At 44.3% G+C, this 19,457-nt stretch overlaps 3 protein-coding genes across 13 annotated transcripts in view; 1 reads left to right on the top strand and 2 right to left on the bottom strand.

Annotated features, from left to right (window-relative positions):
• Positions 1–11,514, top strand: part of LOC126867577 (uncharacterized) — a 61,586-nt gene extending 50,072 nt beyond the window's left edge. For 8 of the 9 annotated variants that reach the window (XM_050622222.1, XM_050622224.1, XM_050622219.1 and 5 more), the window contains 4 exons: positions 5,311–7,767; positions 9,166–9,330; positions 9,616–9,681; positions 9,767–11,514. In XM_050622222.1, the coding sequence (XP_050478179.1) occupies positions 5,311–7,767; positions 9,166–9,330; positions 9,616–9,681; positions 9,767–9,811 (2,733 nt within the window). In that variant the 3' untranslated portion in view covers positions 9,812–11,514. Of the gene's footprint in view, positions 1–515; positions 656–1,105; positions 1,299–5,310; positions 7,768–9,165; positions 9,331–9,615; positions 9,682–9,766 lie in introns of those variants that run through there. The other variant, XM_050622227.1, reaches the window with a different exon arrangement.
• Positions 11,515–11,877: 363 nt separating this feature from the next.
• On the bottom strand, positions 11,878–13,228 carry LOC126867592 (COMM domain-containing protein 8-like). 3 transcript variants are annotated; one of them, XM_050622247.1, is made up of 5 exons: positions 13,117–13,228; positions 12,593–12,682; positions 12,362–12,523; positions 12,146–12,298; positions 11,878–12,085 (listed from the first exon to the last, which is right to left on the bottom strand). In XM_050622247.1, the coding sequence occupies exons 2-5, from the start codon at positions 12,656–12,658 to the stop codon at positions 11,927–11,929; spliced, it is 540 nt and encodes a 179-aa protein (XP_050478204.1). In that variant the 5' UTR covers positions 12,659–12,682; positions 13,117–13,228; the 3' UTR covers positions 11,878–11,926. The 3 variants fall into 3 exon arrangements, with proteins under 3 accessions (XP_050478204.1, XP_050478205.1, XP_050478202.1); XM_050622248.1 differs by lacking the exon at positions 13,117–13,228 and adding an exon at positions 12,769–13,098; XM_050622245.1 differs by lacking the exon at positions 13,117–13,228 and having other exon boundaries at positions 12,593–13,096.
• A 133-nt stretch (positions 13,229–13,361) lies between these two features.
• Positions 13,362–19,457, bottom strand: part of LOC126867580 (uncharacterized) — a 59,926-nt gene continuing 53,830 nt past the window's right edge. Inside the window, exons 4-6 of the mRNA XM_050622229.1 lie at positions 15,557–15,741; positions 15,281–15,412; positions 13,362–15,210 (exon numbers count right to left, since the gene is read on the bottom strand). Coding sequence (XP_050478186.1) covers positions 15,066–15,210; positions 15,281–15,412; positions 15,557–15,741 — 462 coding nt within the window. The 3' untranslated portion in view covers positions 13,362–15,065. The remainder of the gene's footprint in view (positions 15,211–15,280; positions 15,413–15,556; positions 15,742–19,457) is intronic.

Below are 19,457 nucleotides of genomic sequence, written 5' to 3'. Positions count from 1 at the left end.
TCTCTTTCTCTTCCTGGTTTCGCCGTCCTCGCGTAGGTGGTGCATGACGGGTTTCCACTCCCTCTCCTGCTTCATTGTAACTCTTCCGCTCCCACTCCTTCTTTCTCTCTGTCAAGAGGGCTTATACGTACACTCTTATAAAACGTGGGTCAACTTTCCTCTTGTCCTCTTTGCAGGAATTTTCGTGATTATCTCTCAACTGGCGTAAAGTCGGTTTTCTTCGCCGCTCTGCCTTTTCAAATCACCACGTTCCAGATCGCGAACTACCGTGACACGCGAGTCTCATCGCCGAAGGGCGGTCGATTTAAAAAAAAAAATCGGCTTTATTTCGCCCGTGGCGAACACTTTTGGTAGGAATTCGTTTTGCTCGTTTGGATTTAGTAAATCAGACGCCGGTTACTTGTGCTCTTCCTATGCTTTTCCTTAGCCCGGCTAGATATGTCCCTCTTCTCTCCCCGGGTGTCCACGTGTGTATCAGTAACACTCCTCTCTTCTCTCTCCGAGACGTGGGACGATCCTCTGTTGGACTCTATATAAACCAGCGGGAACTCGCAGGCTGGCCCGAGTAGTTCGCCAACGGCGAACAGTTGGTACGGATCTTTCTCTCTGATCGTTCGTCGCTGATCGTGCGTGCGCGTGCGTGTGTCACGCAGAGGTATCTTCGACGTTGCTTCACGAATTTTCCGGATGACCAAGATCGCGTTCGACTAATTTTTCAAGTAGTAGAGGTAGAACATCGCAAATTGTTGTAAGCTGTGCGAAAAAGCATGACCAACAGTGAGTCACTTCACGCCTTCACAGATTGAGACGTAGTCGGCATTGTCTGCCATGTTGCTTGCATCGAGTGCACGCATTTTTTTCTGGAGTATCAGTTGCGCCTCTGGCAATTCATATCTACTAATAGACGAGTGTAAAGTTGCGTGGAAATTAAAGCGTTTTGGGTAGCTTTCTATATATACAGACCGAAATAGTTGAATATTTATCGCGTTTAATTAAAACAAAATTAAACTTAACGCAATTCCTATCGAAGTTTCGACACGCGTCTTGGTCGTTCGCGAGAATTTCGATCGTGAATTCGTTACTACCTACGCAATACTTTTTCAAGGACTGGTTTCCCGGAAAGTGCTGGAAATTTTGCAAGGATGGAGTCTATCACGAAGGCGGGGCGAAGTGTGGGCAGTGGTGTATATCGGGTGGCAGGTGCTTTCGCTCGAGGAGCCAGAAGAGTTTTGTCTTACGTTCCACTTTTGGGCGTCGCTGCGGTCCCAACGGAAGTCGAGGAGCCCGAACCTTCCGCGGTACGACACGGAAAGCGTTTGCGTTTCTTCGCGTATTTATTCAACCCTCGTCGAGCTTTGATTTTGTCGTATAAAGAGAAAGAAATGGCAATAGTCAGCAGGAACTAGCCCATCGAACATTTCCTTCGATCTCGGGCTACTTCCGGTTGCGCGATACCGAAACAGAACGAGTGCGTTTCCGGTGCAGATTAACCGTTCCCAGATGGCTTCGTTCGCAGGGATTAATGGTTGTCGTATCCGTTCGAAGTCCGTGGTTAATTTCGTATTGTTCGCCGGGTTATCGGCCGAAGAGAGGAACGAGTGGCGGAGGACTCGTTTCACCTGAATACTTAATATTTTATTTATGTCTGCCGCGTCGCGTCGCGCCGCGGTAGGCTCTCGTTGGTCGATACTCTTTTTACGTAATAGTCCATTGTTCAATGCGTTGGAACATGCAGCGGAAAGAAAGGTAAATCGACACCGATAAACGGTGTGGCGGCGACGTCGCGCCGGGCTGTCGGTGCGCGCTATGCAAAAATAGTCATCCGCGAGAGAGGCTCGAGTCGAACGCGGTGAAAGCTTGCAAAATGTTTTCTCGGCTCACGAAGCTCAAGAAGAACGCCCAACGTCGACCAACGCCTCGAACGAAAATAGCGTGAAAAGATCATACTCGGCGAGACTTTCGTTTACCTCTCGCATTCCACGTGGGTGAACGCGTTTTAAGGTTTCGCGTATCGAATTATAGCCGTGCTCGAGCGAAATGAACGTGATACGCGCTGGGTTAATCCACGCAGAACCGTTGGGCGAATAGATGAAAATTAATATTGGTCGAATTAGTCTGTGTTCGACGCGAAATTTAATCGCGTTGCCGGTGTGACACAAATTCAATTTACGACCGATCGCTGATCAAAGCCGGTCCCTGAATCGTTTTCGCGATTCATCATTCGTTAATAGCTAGTCAACTTTATCGAACTTTCGACCGAGCCGGAAAGTTGCGTTCATGAAAATTCGATCGCTCGGCCCGTTTCGTTCCATGGACGCCGGACGGGAATAGACCAGAAAGCCGCGCCATTTGGAAGCGTGACACACGCAAGACGTGTTTGCTAGAAGGCCGTTTACACGCTGCTTTAGGCTTTTCGTGACTTTCGTGCAAGATCGATATTTCTGTTATCAACGATCGTCCGCATCGTAGGTTTCTCTTAGCGTAAATCGTATCTCCCGCTCGATGTTTACGTTTCGCTCGAATACTTAAAAATCAGAAATTCTGGTCGTGACCTAGCGTAAGTACGCAAATTAGTAAGGCCTTGTCTTAATATTTAGCTCTTTCTTATCTTAATAATTAGGTCTTCGTGTGTAGCCTTGTTGATTTGCCTCGATGCGGATATTAAACGCATCTTTCCTCTCGGGCTCCGTTTACATGCCAAGACCGATATTACTGTCGGATACGCTCCGGTGAACCGGATAAATACTGCTGTCGTAATTCAATTCTAGGGAAGGTCGGTAAATAGCAAAAAAAAAGGAAGAAAATAAAATAAAAGAAAAGAAAGAAGAGGAAAAAGACGGAGGAATGAAACGCGTTTGCCTACTACGAGCGGACGAGAGAGAACGTTACACGATATACGCATTTAGCTCGGGACAATGAGTAATCAGCGATAGAGAAACGGCGAAGTGTTTCGCGAGAAAACGATGCATCACCAATCTTTTTAGGAACGCGTTGTTCATCCTTTAATGTCTGAGTCTTGCTGCTCGTGTTCATAACAGACCGTTTCCGCCGCGTTAACGACACGTTCCTCCGTTACATTTTCATTAATTTTTTCTTTTCGCACGCAAAAAGGAGTCAAACTGCTCGTGGAAAGGAAAAGCGTACATTCGTCGAATGGGAAGGAAGTAATTAGTCGTTACAGCGTAAACAGATACACGCTATAGCCGTGCGATATCGCGTTTACATCCATGTGCGCCGGGTTCATATCGTTCAGGAATGAAAAGCTGCATATCTGATCGCTATCGTCCCATAAATTTATGCGCTCGCCAGATCTCCGTAACGTGGACCAACCGACAGTTGTTGCACGAGGGTAGCACGTGTCCGTGCCACGCGTCACCCTAGGTAATATTTTTTGCGGAACAGGAAATTGATTCTAGTATAGGTTCTAATGTGACCCGCGTACCAGCTGTTATACAGCTGATATCGAGGTAGGATAATTCGCACGGATCAACGAGCACAATGTCTGGCGTACATACGTTTACGACTCGAAGTGTAGTAGAAGAGCGAGGCTTCTTAGTAGAAACTTGTAGTCGAAGCTTGTTCTAATTTTTATCGTAACTCGATTACGACGAATATCAATTTTGTATGATATTAGGTTTACAAATTGCGATATTTTCGTCGATATTTGCCCCGCGATCGAGATATACCGGTTGCGTCATTTTCTGGAGAACTCGCTGGGTTTTCTTAGTTGAGATTTCATTGGGTACTCTTGGAGAGGATTCAAACAAAGTGTCGAAATCTGCAACCTTCGCGTAAATATATTTTTAGAGTAGGTAACGAGAACATTGTGCGTAGATTTTCCTTTACCTCCGTCTGCGTTCGCGGACTTTGATTGCTTGCTCTAACGCTCGTCTTTCGTTATAGAGTTATTGCGACTGTTTATAACCTACTCGCGATCAAAGTTGGTCGACAGCCAATGATGCATCGGCAGAGACACGCGAGTTTTGGTACCGTTTGCCCGATCGATTTCGCCGCGAGAAGAAACCGAAGGTAATCGGAAGTTTATTACCGCGGTGTCCCTTTCTACCGTTGACCCACAGGACGGACAATGGCCTGAAGAAAGATCTTGGCCAACGGCCAAACTTCTGCTTGTCCTTTTGTTACTTAGTTTCTCCTGAAGTTTAGCCAAATTTGTAACGCGAATTCGCGAGTGCTTTGACTTTTCGACTCGTCAGTCGTTCACCGCGAGGTCGAGAGACTCTGACAGGTAAACGTCCGTTTCTTCGTCTTTAGCTAGAGGCGAAATATTCCGAGATAGTACGGAAGAATGTAGAGAGCATCGTTTCACGTGGAAAATTTCTTTACTTGAAAAAATTGTGTACACAGTGCTGGCGAAACACGGGAATCGGAACCGTCTGAGAAAAAACACTCCGCTTTAGAAAGCCCTCGTGTAGAACCCTTCAGGGGCTGTAATTCTTTAAGCGAGAGGCTTACCCTTTACGAAAAAGCATGGGAGGAACGGCGAGAAGGGGTTTCACTTAACCAGCCGATCGATACGAGGTCTGCAGACGATAAAGCACGCGTTGCGTTCCGCACGTCCGGTTTCTGTTTCCCTCTTCGATTTCAAGAATTGATTTCGTTCTACTCATATTTTTTCTATTTGCGTCAAGCCGCGAGGATGGCTGGAATCGAGGTCTACGTACTTCTTAGTTGAACGAATATCGAGGAACGAATGACACCTATTGGCCTCGAGTAACAGTGTCTTCTTTCTTTGGAATTCGGAGGACACGTTCTACGAGCGACAACTCGACTCGGATGCCAGATACGCGTTTTAGAAGCAACAGTGGAGCACGTTATTAATAAAATCAGAATCAATTACGTCTCGCTCGTAACGAGCGCTCGCTGACACAGTGACACGATTGGCTACCCCTGAAAGGATGACGTTCGTACCTCGGCACCCTATGGTTCGCTCATTTTTGTACCCCTGTGCGCGTCCCTTATGGGAACATCCACCCTTCTGTGAACTTCTCTTGTCTACGAGTCGCTAGGTTGTTCACCCTTCTTTCTATTCGAATTGCTTAGAGAGCATACCCCAGCCTCGAGAGCACGGGCGACAACTGTTAAGTTGGTCACCCTCCACGATGAATAAAAAAAAAAAAAGAAAAAAAATAATATCGCGCCTCGATGAACCGGCATTCTTTTTCCAACACAATATCGTATAGCCCGCCGTGAAGATTGCGTTGATCAACGCGCTTGAAATTGTTCACTTTTCACTCGATGTATCGTTTTCTTTTTTTTTTTATATAAACGATTTCTACGAAAATGTTGCAGGGCGGTGAAGAAGCGGAAAGTGGATCAGCCACGGCAGGTAGTCCGGTTGAAGAAAAATCAGCAGTAAGTAGTCCAACAGCGGAGAACGAAGCCGCCCCTGTAGCAGCGGCACCAGCACCGTCGACCGAGGCGAAGGAAGAAAGCCCAGCATCGGCCGCTAGTAGCCCTACCGAGGAAAAGACAGAGGAACCCACTCCCTCTGCCCCAACTCTTGTCCCTGTCGAGGAAAAGAAAGAGGAGGTCGAAAAAGTGGAGGCCGAGAAAAAAGTAGTCGAGGTCAGTCCAGCCGGTGGTCAGTTCATAGCGGACCCGGTAGAAGTCTCCGTATTCCGAGTCCAGACAGTCGCTACGCCGTCTATCATTGAGAGGAAAACCAGTGAGGATATTCCTTCCTTGCCTCCGTCCAGTCCACCACCAACCCCCATAGATACGTCGCCTTTGCAGCAGGCTCAGCAGGCCGCGGCGACCGCGACCGCGCTAGCGGAGGCCCTTAAGCTGCCTGCCGAGGCTGCTGACAAGGATATAATTACACCACCAGCCTTATCTTCCCTCTGCCCAGAACGTAACGACCCGTCAACACCAGCCGCGGAATCTCTCGATGCGACTCCCCAGATACGACCGCCCATTTCTTCTGTCGACGAACCCCCAACAAAATCGACTCTTATCCCTGAGAGCGTAGAAGCTCTGCCGCTGATAGATACAGACGCGCCTAATCCTCCGGACGATGTTACCAAGAATTTAGAGTCGCTTAGCGCCGGTGACGCCAATAAGACTACCGAGGTCGACGCTCTCCCGTCTCTCGAGAATGATGCAAAAAGTCTTCATAGCGTTCCAGTTAACGAACTGAAACAACCATCATCTGAGAGCGATGTCAACCAAAAATGTGTAAGGGAGACAACTCCCCTTACCGAGGGGAGCGACGTTGAAAAGTCTTGCGAGCTCAAAGTCGATGAAAATGTCGCGAATCCTTCGCAAAAGATACAGGTCGAACAACCTTCGCAGTTATCGGATAGAGTTAGCAATCTCGACGGCGGCGAGTTGATCGAAAACGAAACGTCGCAAGTAGTTCTAGAGAACGTAGTGAAGGAGGAGTTCGTTGCACGCGAGAAAGAAAAGGTACCGGAATCGGTTAATATAAAGGAACGTGTCGAAGAACCAGTCGAAGAGATTATCGAGCCGAACGAAGTTGTTCAAGAAGATATCGAGCGAGTGGAAGAAGCCGCCGTTATCGATCCACCAGTTTTGACCGTTGATGCGATCGTGGAATCCGAAGAAGGTCCCGTTCCGATTTCCGAAGAAATCTTAGTAGAGGCAAAGCCAGCGGTTGTCATTCCGGAGGACGAGGATGTGACGGAAACGCCCGTCGAAGAAGTAGCGAATAATTCGAAGGTAGATATCGAGTCGGTCCAAGTCATTCCGGAAGCGGACGACAAATTGGAAACGGAAACGGAACCCGACGTTGCCGTACCTACGGAAGAAATTCTCATTTCCGAAGTACCGGAAGAATCGAAAGATCCATTTGTTTCTAACGAAGCGGTGATCGATCCTGTTACGCCTATTACCGATTCCACGATCGAGAACGTTATCGACAAAGTGATAGACACACCCGAGATGATTAGGAACGAGGAGGAATCGATGCCTATGCCGCCTCCACCTTTGTCAGAATCACCCGTGCCTAGTCCTCAGGAAAAATTTGATTTAGAAACCGTAAACGTGGCGGACAATTCGAACACAGTGCCTTCCCCCGTTGTTCACACAGAGTCTCAGATTTTAGACGTAGAACACGCACAAGAAGTGGACGGATCTCCTCTTTCACTGCCGGAACAGGCGAACGAATGTTCTAGCGCGGATATTCCCGTTCCCCAGGCAGATGACGCGTCGTTGAAAACGTCAGACAGTCTGCCGCCCTGTCCTGTTAGCGAGAAAACCACGTATCTCGCGAACGAAACTCAAGCGAATCTCTCTTCGTCCAGGCTGGAAGACGTTCCTGGTCTCACGGACAATTTTCCCACAGCCCTTGAGGATACGACCCAACAGTTAGATTCCTTCAAATATCCCTTACCGCCGGAAGAGCTCTCTTGTCCGCTCAATGTGCCCGAAACGAATAGCGAGCTTCCAATTCCCGACGAGAACGCGTCCAGTTTAAGAAACCCGACAGAGACACTACCGATACCGCCTAGAAGCCCCAGTCCTTTGTCCAATGTCAGTATCACGTCTGGCCTAACAACATCCACAAAAGACTCCTCACAAACACTGTTGTACGACGACCAGAGCAATCGAGAGTTCAAGATGGAATCGGTGTCGATAAGCCTCAATTCGTACAATGAGTCCGACATTGAATTAAAGGAGAGGTTAGCAGAGTCTCTGGCGGAGACTGAGAAGCAGGAAGAGAGCTCGGTTTCGTGTCAGTTGTCAAACAACGCCACGTCGTCGACTACTATCCAGGAGATCCATCAGGTGACTAACATGTAACACAACCTCCTGGCATGAATTCAGGCAGCCAAATACCTTTGGTGGCGCCTCGTTCCAAGTATCTCGTCGTACGGTCCGCACAAACCAATCGTCTCTGTGAATATAGTCTGAAAATATCGACTTTCTCCCGTTTTCCCCATGTTCCCGATGCTCTGTCCAGTGCTCTGTCGCCCGACACATATCGCGTTTTGTACCTTCGTTCAAACCTCCACACATCGAATCCCAGATAATCGACCATCATCCTCGGTATCTCAATTTCTCACCTTCGCTTTACGACGTTCTCTCGACGAAGGGTAATCGAATGAGACCGAGACTGGCACATCGACGTCTGTGGGTTTTTGCACGAATTTCATCTAAACGATCGACAGAATCCTTGTCTCGGCGTATCTCCATGCACGATATGGAATAGAAAATCTAAACAGAATCGATTGTGTCGCAAAACACATTCTTCCCTCATGGTATATGTCCTTTCTCTCTTTCTCTTTCTCTTTTTTCTTTCTTTTTCTCTCTTTCTCTCTCTCACTCTCTTTTTTCTTCTGTCTCTGGTCCTTAACACACGATCCAGCGTTTTTTTTTTTTAAAGAAAGGGTCTCGTCGAATGCATCCTTCGTTCTGTCGAACGTGATTAACAACACGTCTACTCTGTTGCTGACAACTCCTATGACGCTTCCACCACCAACCATTACCAGAACAACCGTTACTGCCATCACCTGTGTTGTTTGCCTCTTGGTTTTCTTGACAATATTAACACGACTTGTTATTCGAATCGAGGCGCTAAAGTAGAGCATTTGTAGCTCGACACATAGATAAACGAGCAAGAAACATTCGCTGCACTAGTCGAGTCCAGTTTCCGTAGAAAATTTCTTTTTCGTCGGAACGCTGTCACTAATATAACATAGCCGCTCGACTTAGACGAATTTCTAGCGTGAATCTCATTGATAGACGTAAACATTAAACTAATTGTATACACGTAAATAGCTGAGGTTTTTAGAACTTAATTATGGCATAGAACTTATTTATTAGACATCGATACTATCATATGCTCTTTCCGTAATTGCATCTGTTTTGTCGTTAGCATCTTGTATTGCGCATGCAGAGTTTTCTTATTCGAGGGTTTATCAGCAGGGTTTCCAATTCTTTGCGCTGTTCGAAAAGCATGAGGAGCGATTCTGTCCCGCCACATGGTGGTCGTCCTTATGGTAGTCATGTCGAGTATCTATTTACTTGTCTATGGGAAAATAATCCTTATCGTTCGTTTCTCAAGTGGCTCGACAGAATCGATCTTTACGTCTTTTATCCTCGTAGCATGTTGGGATTTGGACTTGTTGCGGACGTCCAACTTCTCCGATCGAATCCTTTAACAAGGAGATATATACATTACAGAGCACTCCCGAACCCGAGGCCCCAGTAGAAAATAACGTGGCTCATGACAGTACGACAGAAAGTTCAGCCGACGCTATCAAGGTTACACCAGCCGTCCCAAGCGAGGTACCCGCTTCTCCACCATCTGCCCCAGCCATTACCGAGGATGTCGCATCGGTAGCTAAGGTAATATCGTGTCAACCCGATTTTGTACTCTATACGCTCCTATCTTTAGTAAACGTTGTAAATACGCAATATATGATGATCGCCAACAGATCGTTCGCGCGGGTTAGCGCGAACGATTCTGAGACCATTAACGCAGTTTAATGTCCAAAGAAGAATAAAGTGCGAGGGGCCATCTGATTAGCATCTTAATATAGTTTAATTCTTTACTTGTAAGATATCGATGTAGTTCGACGATACAACTATTAATAGTTATCTCATTTTCTTTTTTCTTTTTTTTTGTTAAAGGCTATCGAAGAGATGGACATAAGCGATAAGGCTGTTGCGGCAGCAACCATCGAGTGTAATACGAACGTAAGTAGAGTATACAAGTACTTTTTGTCGACAAATGCTTGTATGCACATTCTTATCGAACGTGTAATTTATTTGCTGTTTACAGGAAATTATCGCGGAAGCACATTACCAAAACAACATAAACGAATAAACACCACTAACCGAATTGTATTTTGGGAAGAAGAAAGTTCTTTTCTCTCGTTAAAACCAAAAAAGTATATTATATAGATATGTATATTTGGACCATTCCTGCAACTAAACAGAAAATAACGTTCTTTCGTTACGAGCAACAAAAAAATGGATGTGACCGCGACATCGCGAGAACATATAGACTTTATAGTAGGCCTATTAATAATTATTAGATGGCATTTGACGGCAGGGCGAAAGAGAAAGTTCACGAAACGTGAACGGTTGTATCATCCAAGAGAACGGGGTTACGAGGATGAGCCAGATAAAAAAAAAAAAAAAAGAAAAAGAAAAAAAAATGATTCCGAAAATGTGTAGTGCCGTTCGCGGATGGTATATCGAAGCAGATAATTCTTACTGTTCTTTTTCGACACGAATGAAATATTTTCAACCGTGGGCCGTGCTTATTTGTAACATCGTAACAAGTGGCCCTGCTGTGTAAAAAATTTAGAACCTGTCATTGTTGCTATACATAAATCGTATTATGTGACCATCGCGCGGCGGACAAGCGATAAAAACGAACATTCGAATTAAAACAAAATAAATAATGGTAACAAAAACTTCGTTTGTCGCGAATTCCAAAAAAATACTCATCGAGGCGCGACCCCTCGTAACTACATATGTATTGCTATATCGAGAGAGTATAAAGAACAAGAAAGCTGTAATAAAAAAAAAAAGAAAAAAAGAAAGAAAAAACAAGGGAAGATCAGAGACTGACAGAACAAGGTGTGCGTGTGTGTTCGAATGTGTGAGAGAGCGTGAGAGCTAGAAAGAAGAAAATGAGAGAGTGAATATCGAGTGTCGAGGAAAGAAATAAGGAAAATAGGAAAGAATAATTTGGGATATGTCTCTTCGCCAGAGTGTGAACAGAAAAGGAAGAGAGATAGGATGGACGAAAGCAGAGCGAGAAGAAAAAAGTTATTAAAAGATATGTCAAAGCGCACGAGTAATGAAACACTCGCATCGCGATTTTTTTAAGGACAGTCGATTATTTTGCTCGTATTTCTTTCGCGGTCCTTGTTTTTCTTTATAATTGTACAATCGAGAAGTTTTATGTTGTAACGAGGAACTGCACACTTCTACGTATGACTTTGGTACGCGCGAGCACTCGATACAATTACACACATGTAAGGACATTACACGCCAATGCGTACATACGTATAATTCAACACACGAGATAAGGAAAACATACAGTACGTCGAGACAGTGTAAGTGATATATAATCTAGACATAGAGAAAGCGTTTGTGTAAATTCGGCGTTTGTCCTTCGGAATGCTACTTCTCCATACGAGAATACTTACGAGGAAGCCTATTCGTAATTTTATAATAATCACTAAAATATCGCCTAATTACAATTACGAAACATGCACAATTACCATTCAAAACGGATTCGTTTCTACGGATCTTCAGGAGTAAATAATTACCTATGACAGCTTTTTTTATTAAGACCGTAGCGTAGATCGTAAAGTTAAACGAAAAGCGCATATATGTAAATGCTCCAAAATCTCAGAATACATGTAAGTGTTAATGGAGCGAGCGTTCATTGTGCCCGCGACCGGCATTGATTTTTAAACGATATATAATGAGTAAGGAGAAAGAGGTAAAATTAAAAGTTGTATAGTAAACCTTTCATTAAATATATTGTCCGTAATGATCTTTACAACGAAATTTTTTCGAGGCAAGTTTTGGCGACGAGAGCGAACTTTTTATTTAAAAAAGGAAAAAAATAAAAAAAAAAAATCCTTGAACCCGACTGATCTGTGCACTCGAATTATCAATCGTTAACGCTGAGGCATCATCGACGCAAGCCTCCTCGTTTATTTATTTTGCGCGTCGAAACTACAAAATTGTAAATGAGATTTTTGAGTCGATAGTGCCTCGGACACAGACCAACAGTCTTCAGTATCTTCGATGAGCAGTTATAATAGTAATTAAACTATTCTACATTTATCTATAACCTATAATAAACTGTGGAACAAGTGTAAAACCACGTGTACTTATTTGATCTTGGAAATTTACTGCGATTATACATTGAGTATAACAAATCCTTTTATTATTGATTAATTTGTTTACATCTGAGTTATTGCACTATATTTTCCATGGTATTTATAAACGTGTCCAATTCATCTTTGCTTAATTCCAAATCTAGAATACGTTTTGAGTCCTTACTTTCAAGAATGAGGTCTAACTGAAGAAGGGGCTCTCTTAAAGAAGCTAATTTGCTAGACCCCATTACAAGCTGTAAGAATAATGCAATTAATAGCAATATACCTTGAACAGTTTTTTTTTATTAATTTACCTTTAATCTCCAGTCAAAGTCAATTACTGTGTCATGCTTTTCTTTAGAGTATTCCATCAACAACGCATCTGTTAATTGTTGTCTTCTCACTTTCAAACATGATAATATATTTTGTTGAATTTGCTCAGGTAATTCGTGGTACTCTTGTGGCATCTAAAGGGAATTATATTTACTAATATGAAAGTTTTATTTGTTTCATGAGAATATTAAACATACCTTTTCTTCTGTTAAATATAACGAAGCTGGATTTCTCAGGAGCATAGATATTAATTTATATGTTTCTTCGTATTCTTCTTTACTCCAATCCATGCTATTTACGAACTTATGATAGGTTGGACCTGGTCTGCCACATATTTCATCCACGCAAGCGTGTAACAACTAAATTATACGGATTAATTTTTCAACAAATAAATAATTTCTTACTCCGTTGATCATTGTAGTACTTACTTCCTTCAAAACATGAATTTTGTCCTCACCAAAGAGGTTAAGGTACAACGTTTGAGCAGTCTCCATAATTTGCAAGTTTCGTAGAACTTTCTGTGTATTTCGAATTATAAATAACAAAATTTAGTAAATTTTGGCACGTTTGTTTGTGCATTTATTTTACATGACAATAGTCGTACATTGCAGTTTCATTTACATTACACATGATAAATAAACTTAAAGATCATTCACAAAAATAGTTACAAATAAATTTATCGTATATAAATGAGAAATTTCATATTTCATTCATATATTATTAAAGTTGATACTTCTAATATTTCACGATCCGAAAAGTACGAAAACTCATTGACAACTGACAAATTCGTTTTATCGCCACCTGTGACTGGCAACGATTATTTTAAGCGAAAAGTATATATATATGTCTATATGTATGTAGAAAGGAATAGTGGTATTGTAATAAGTCTAAGATTTATTAACATAAAAAATGTAATGTAAAATGAGTAATAATACGTATAACAATTTCTTACAACATATGTATATGTTTAGAATATTAATGCCATATCTCGGGAGAAAAACTGTATTTACTAACGTGACTACTAGATGGCGATAGTGTAACCTTTAGAAGCTTGTCGCGCCATTTTTTATATAAAATATAATTCGACTGTTCCGCGCACGCGGGTGTATGTTTGAAACGTTATTAAAGTGTTCCTAGTAATTAAGATGAATATAGTGCCATCGAATATCGATCCGGATAAGATGAAACTCCACGAAATTTGCTTAAAGTTAAATTGAAATTTTATTGAAATGATACTCATGAATTTCTTTATACAACTGTACTGCTTAATTTGTTGCCTACGTCTATATATGTATATTGCCTAGAAGTGGTAGCGAGTACAATAGTAAGCTGAATGTCGAATGACGTTCTGTACATATTCGCGATTATTAACGATAGAATATTCGACATAAAAAGATCGAAAAAGACGGTCTTGATTCATCGTGTACATTCGACCACAGATCAAGCGTAAAAGATTAAATAGTCAATAGCGCAACTGAATGCCATCTGTATGAATACGTTTTCGTCATATTTCAGATTCGTATTCAGATCGTAGTTCATAATGGACGCGCATAAAAGTTTCAGGAGTGAAATTGAGTGCAAGTGAAATGGTAATCTACACCCGATTGTACATGATGTTTCCATGGCCACGTAAATGCTAGATCGGCTATGAAATCGATTTCACGATCAAGTCGGCTACTACGTACGTACATATTATAATAATGCATATAAAAGCGTACAAAACACGTTTAGGGGGTGCGATACGAAATGTTCACAGCTCGAATAACACATCGAGTCAATCGTACTTTGCTCCTTTTCTTCTCGTATACTTCGAAGGTCCGTCGTTTGTATAGGTTAACGATGATCCTGCGGTGGATCCATCGAGAAAATATTCGTTGTATGTTCGTACCATTCGTTTCTTGTTGCTGTCGTGTCGACTTGCTCTTTTATAAAATACATATAGACATAATGGAACAAGGATGCCACGTTATGGCACGAATTCTAAATGTCCTCGGCGGGAACATAAGAACAACGAGTACATTGACGGACTCATGTTAGGTCTCTGCGCAGTTACTTCTCGCGTCCACCGTTTCTTCGCTTTGGTATACAACCATCGATATTCTCTACATAGCCGATCGACTGTCTGTTAGTCTATCGCTTAGTCTAATGAACATTCAAAGAGAATCGTCTGGTACAGAATAGGGACAGGATCTCGGACTAGGCTCGTGGTCCTATGACAATCAAGTCTTTTGTCACCAATCGTAAAACTGGCGCTGCTAGCGCTATTGGCTATAAGGAGCAATCGCGTCTCTCTCTCTCTCTCTTTCTCTCTCTCTCTCTCTCTCTCTCTCTCTCATCAGATCTACTAAATTTCAGCCACAGCTGAACAAATCGGTTATTTGAAATTTACAAAATCAAAGTATTCGTGCCCCTCGATCTTTGAACAGTGTCTGGATCAAGATTCGAGTATAACGAACTATATTGTAAACCGATTACACAAGAAGCTTTTCTATTTTTACTAATATCCAAACTTTGCTGTTCGAGAAGAATCAAAGGGCGATTAATATCGGATCGTATATGATACGAATAATCACGGTCGACTATAGTAGCGCTTCGTTATGTGTCTAATCACTGTACGCAATCACCGATTCGAACTTTTCTCCATTTGTAACGATAGAAAAAAAGGACAAAATATAGTGACAAGGTTGACGGCGAAAATAGCAGGGTACATTTATATATAACTGCTTGGAGGGCTACATATGTATACATATATCGAGTCTTACGCAAAGGTACTCGGAAAAGATGGCACCGTTCGTTTCATGTACGTCGCGCGCGTTCCACGCACTTTTGACTTGTTCGTTCTTCTTCTTCCTCCTCGGTTTCTTCTTCATTAACACTTGCTCTCTTTTCTCTCCTGCTTCTCTAGCTTCTGTATCGGTGGTTAAAGTTCGTGTGATAATTGGCAATCGCATCGAATTTGTCTTGTTTCCGAGGACACTTGCCTCGTCGCCCCATGTATTCACCAAACTCGCAGATTGGCATCGCGCACTCCTCATTTTGAATGCATCTGTAATTCGACGTAATGAATTCGTATACTCTCGTTATTACGAGAAAAGTAGCTGAAAAACGTTACTCACAATCTATCGCGAAGAGAGAAGAATCCTTTTCCTCGCTTGATCTTGATGCAGTTCTGGTCAGTTTCGAAGCAGGTGCACTGGCAGACGCCTTCGGGCGTCATCCTCGGTGTGAATTCCGAAGGACACCGGCACCTAATCAATGGGAAATTACAAATCAGTCGTTGGTGGAGCCAATAACAGCCGATATCGAAATAGCGAAGGGTGGAGAAAAGCATATGAACTGGTATGATAGCGATCGATGCAGGTATATGTACATAGATGTAAGAGGGAACTCACGGCTTTCTCGGCTGTGCCCTTCTCATGTTCTGAGGTTGCGGGGACGACTGATGATGCCTGTAGACTCTCTGTTCGGAGGGTTTCTCGTTGCTCGTGTCGTATTCGGTTCTCTCTCGACACTCGCATTCCGTGTGGTTGTAGAACGATAGCTTTTCCACTACGCTGCTGCCGCCCACGTTCGTCGTCTGCAAGAAAAACCAGGAACGGATCGTTATTATTCCGCGTTCTCCAATAACACGACAATAGCGCGATTCGAAAAGAAAATCTCGGCTCGCTTGGAAAAGCAACGCGAGGGCGGTTGGTATCGCTTCGCTTTTAATTGAGTTTAATTAACCTTAGTCGGTTGGTTGGCTGATTGGTCTAAAGTGGAACCGTTCGCTGGCCAATGGTTAAATCAACGGAAAGGGGTTATCCGTATCGCGGGGCCACACGTAGCAACTCTTCCAATCGACACTAATTACCCTCGGTTACTATTTTTACGAGCAACGATATCCAGCCTCGTGCCTCGAACGATTCCACGGAACCGGGACACAAATTCGAACGAAATACATAATACATGTGGAAAGAGCCTTTTGAAATCGGGACCGTGGAAAAGCTAGTGTTTCGTTCGGTGTTAATTGCCGACCACCGGGCGATGCGGCCGGAATTTGCCAGTAGCTGATAAGTCTACTCTCGCATTTTAATCGTCCGCCTAGCGTTCTTCATCCTGGTATCGGGAACGTTGGATAGAAAGCTCGTAAATCGCGGAGGAAACGAAACAGTTGGTTTTCCATGAGAATACAGATTAGAGTGCCTGCGTTTCAGAACGCACCTGGCTCGAAAGGAACGCAACGTGACCGCGTCACGAGTCGAGTTTTAATCGAGCGTGTTTATAATTGCTGGCAAGGATCGCGGATCGAGGACCGATTGCTCGTACGCGTAATTGATCGTGTTAAGTGGGTCGTAGGATCGTGGCCGGGATCGATGACAATAGGCTAGCGGAACAAAATGCCGCGATCCCGTGTCCAAGGGTACCGGCGATCGGTCTCGATCTGCCGAGGTCTTATCGATGGGATTCCGCGGGTAGGCGCGGTGATCACGACGTTGCTTCAACGTCAATCAGTGCAACGTCGTGGGGATCAAAGGTCGAGAGAGAAGCATCGACAGACTGAGCCGTAATACCGATCGCTTATGCAATCGCTAATTGCGGGGAAGTTCAGAATCGCTCGTGACATCTTGTTGCTTAAGTCTCGTTCAGCCTCTTTCGTTCGTTCCGTGTGTCTCTATTACGCGTTACGTGGGCAAAGAAATATCACCGACACGATTGCTAACGAGAATGAAACGCATTTTATAATCGAACGCGTAAACCACTGAGATTTAACGACCAGAGAGACGAATAAATACTTGAGACTCTGATCGAGGATATATGAAAGTCAACAGGTTGCTAATACGGTGGAACGAGAAGGTTCGCTTTATCGAATGTTAATATTATTCGCGGCTGGTGTACTTGGAAAGCAATCGCGGGATCTAGAATGAAGGAGCTCGAGGAAACTGAACCGATTGTCTTTGATAGAACGTATAAACGGGCGAACGTAATGGTAACGCGGGACGTTTCCATGGGATGAATAATAAAGAAACGCACGTACGGAGGACAAATTGCTTCGGCCGGTTCCTTTCCCGTTGACAAAACGCGAAGATCTTGCCGGGGTCTCTGTAATACGAACTGTGCTCGTAGGCTGTCTTCCTTCCTCTCCGACGTACTCTGTCAAGACGCTACGCCAGGATTGAGATTCGCGATCGTCTCTGACGAATAGCCTGGCCGAGAAATCGTGGTCATAAATTTTGCGCTACAGTGGCGTACCTAGCCTCTTATCCTATCTTGCAGGGTTCGAATTCGAATAACGCCGAAACACGATCTATCGATAGAATTTCGGTTTTAGCGATTTCCGAATACCTGGTGCCCGGTTCTTTTGTCGAAATTCGACGAAATCGTGCTGGGCGCATTCTTCTCCTACAAAACCCGCGTAGGGCAAAAATTTCGTAAGGTCACAATGGGTCGACGCCATTGTCATGCCGTTTTATCTTCTGGGCAGCGGCCATGGTGGCCTCCGTAGCGCTTTCTCGCGACGCATACATCCGTTTCGAATTTTTATATATTTTTTGCATGATTCTCTGACGAAAAATCGAGCGTGAATAATGCACTTCCGGCCGTGGCCCAGTGGGTCGGCCGCCTTCGCAAAGGGAGCCGAACAATGTCCCATGGGGTGAGACGGGACACCGAACGTGCACGCCCATACAACGTATAAAGTCAACTGGAATCTGTCCCCGATGGCAATCGAGTTCGTGTTCGACCTTTTGCTTCGCGCGACCCTTTTGCTCGTGAACGTATGCACGTCTCCATTACGAATTTTCCCTTTCGAACGGCCCGATTCGAGGATTCCCGATAACATCTCGCCGACCATGTTGCTCGAATTTGAAGGTTAGGAAACCAACATGGAAGGAAGATGGACGCGTGGGAGGAGAAACAAGTCGTTCAGGAGGATTCCTTCACGACTTTTTTCTCTTCGAATTCCCCAACGGCGCGTTTTCACGCGGAGATAGAAATTCGAACGATGTCACGATCGTAGGAGACGGTGTAGAATTCTCGACGAACGACATACAGAACGATCGACACGGACGAATAGAGGGAAAGGTAGAAGAACGCGAGAGACAATCGCGGGGCTCCCTTCTGCAGGGAGACGCATACGTATCCTGAAATTTAATTTGTTCGTGCGTTATTTTCCTTCGGTAGGATCGAGCAGCTGACCGACCGCCTCATTAACATTCATCGTATCTCGCTCGGGGCACCTACTCGTGAATGAAACACGGCAGAAGCGGGCACGAAATCACGTGCACACGAGCCTCAGGATCGGTGAACCGTGTCGCTCGCGTCTTCCATTTCGTGCTCCACCCCGTGTTTCCTGCAATTTTCGGGATACGGGCACGCGTTCCGTGACTCGAGTCGCGATCCATCGCGACTCATCGCGACTCATCGCGACTCACGAATGAGACATCGAGCCGCGTCTCCGTTGCGAAACGTCCGATTGTATTCCGATGCATTTGTCGGCCGACCATTCCCGAGAGGTTGTACCAACTTACGGTACAAGACGCGGTAATTGCCTCTGGAAACTCTTCGCTGTCGCTGACTAACTATCCTAAGATTTTACCACCACTGGCGAATGCTTTACGAGCAAGTCTTGCCAGGAGAATGTAAACCACGAAAGCTTCCTTTCGGCTCGTTCCACCGCCGAGAAGAACTTTCTCGACAGAAGATACTCTCTCGACTCAACTCTCCAGGTATCTATCGCCTCCTTAGCGAAAATATTTCGTGGGTGGTCGGTCGGTCGATCCGCCGATATTGCTCGGAGATTTGATAAACGTCGTGTGTTTTTCTTCGTCGAGTGGTACGGCACGGCGTAGCCTGTGTTTTCGCATGCAAATATCACTTTCCGTTCCTCATCGAAGAAGAATATTCATCACGAACTCGGCGAGCTTCAATTCTAGAGCATTCAAAGATCATGGAATATTTCTTATTTTCGTAGTCGCTACTTTTACGTCTGTCAACATCACCGTCCTAAGGGGCCAGGGTACTTCGCTGCTCCATTGAACTATACTCTCGGCGAGAGCTGAGCGTGGGTTGATGAACGTTTTGGCAGACTGCCCGAAAGAAACGTCTCCGCCTCTGTGTTTCGAGCGTTTGTGTACCTTTCGCGATACTCGATACCTTTGAATACCACATCTTGACTGCAGATTTTTACGGTGGGTCTTATCGGACAGTATCGATATTTTATCGTTGCACAACGTTAACATTGGACGTTCTTTGCGTCGCGTCATTGATAACCAGCGTATGATTCGCAGAACCTTTACCAACCATAAATAATTG

The sequence above is a fragment of the Bombus huntii genome, chromosome 7 (genome assembly GCF_024542735.1).
Source record: "Bombus huntii isolate Logan2020A chromosome 7, iyBomHunt1.1, whole genome shotgun sequence".
Taxonomy (NCBI): domain Eukaryota; kingdom Metazoa; phylum Arthropoda; class Insecta; order Hymenoptera; family Apidae; genus Bombus; species Bombus huntii.
This window is presented reverse-complemented; position numbering and strand designations above follow the sequence as displayed.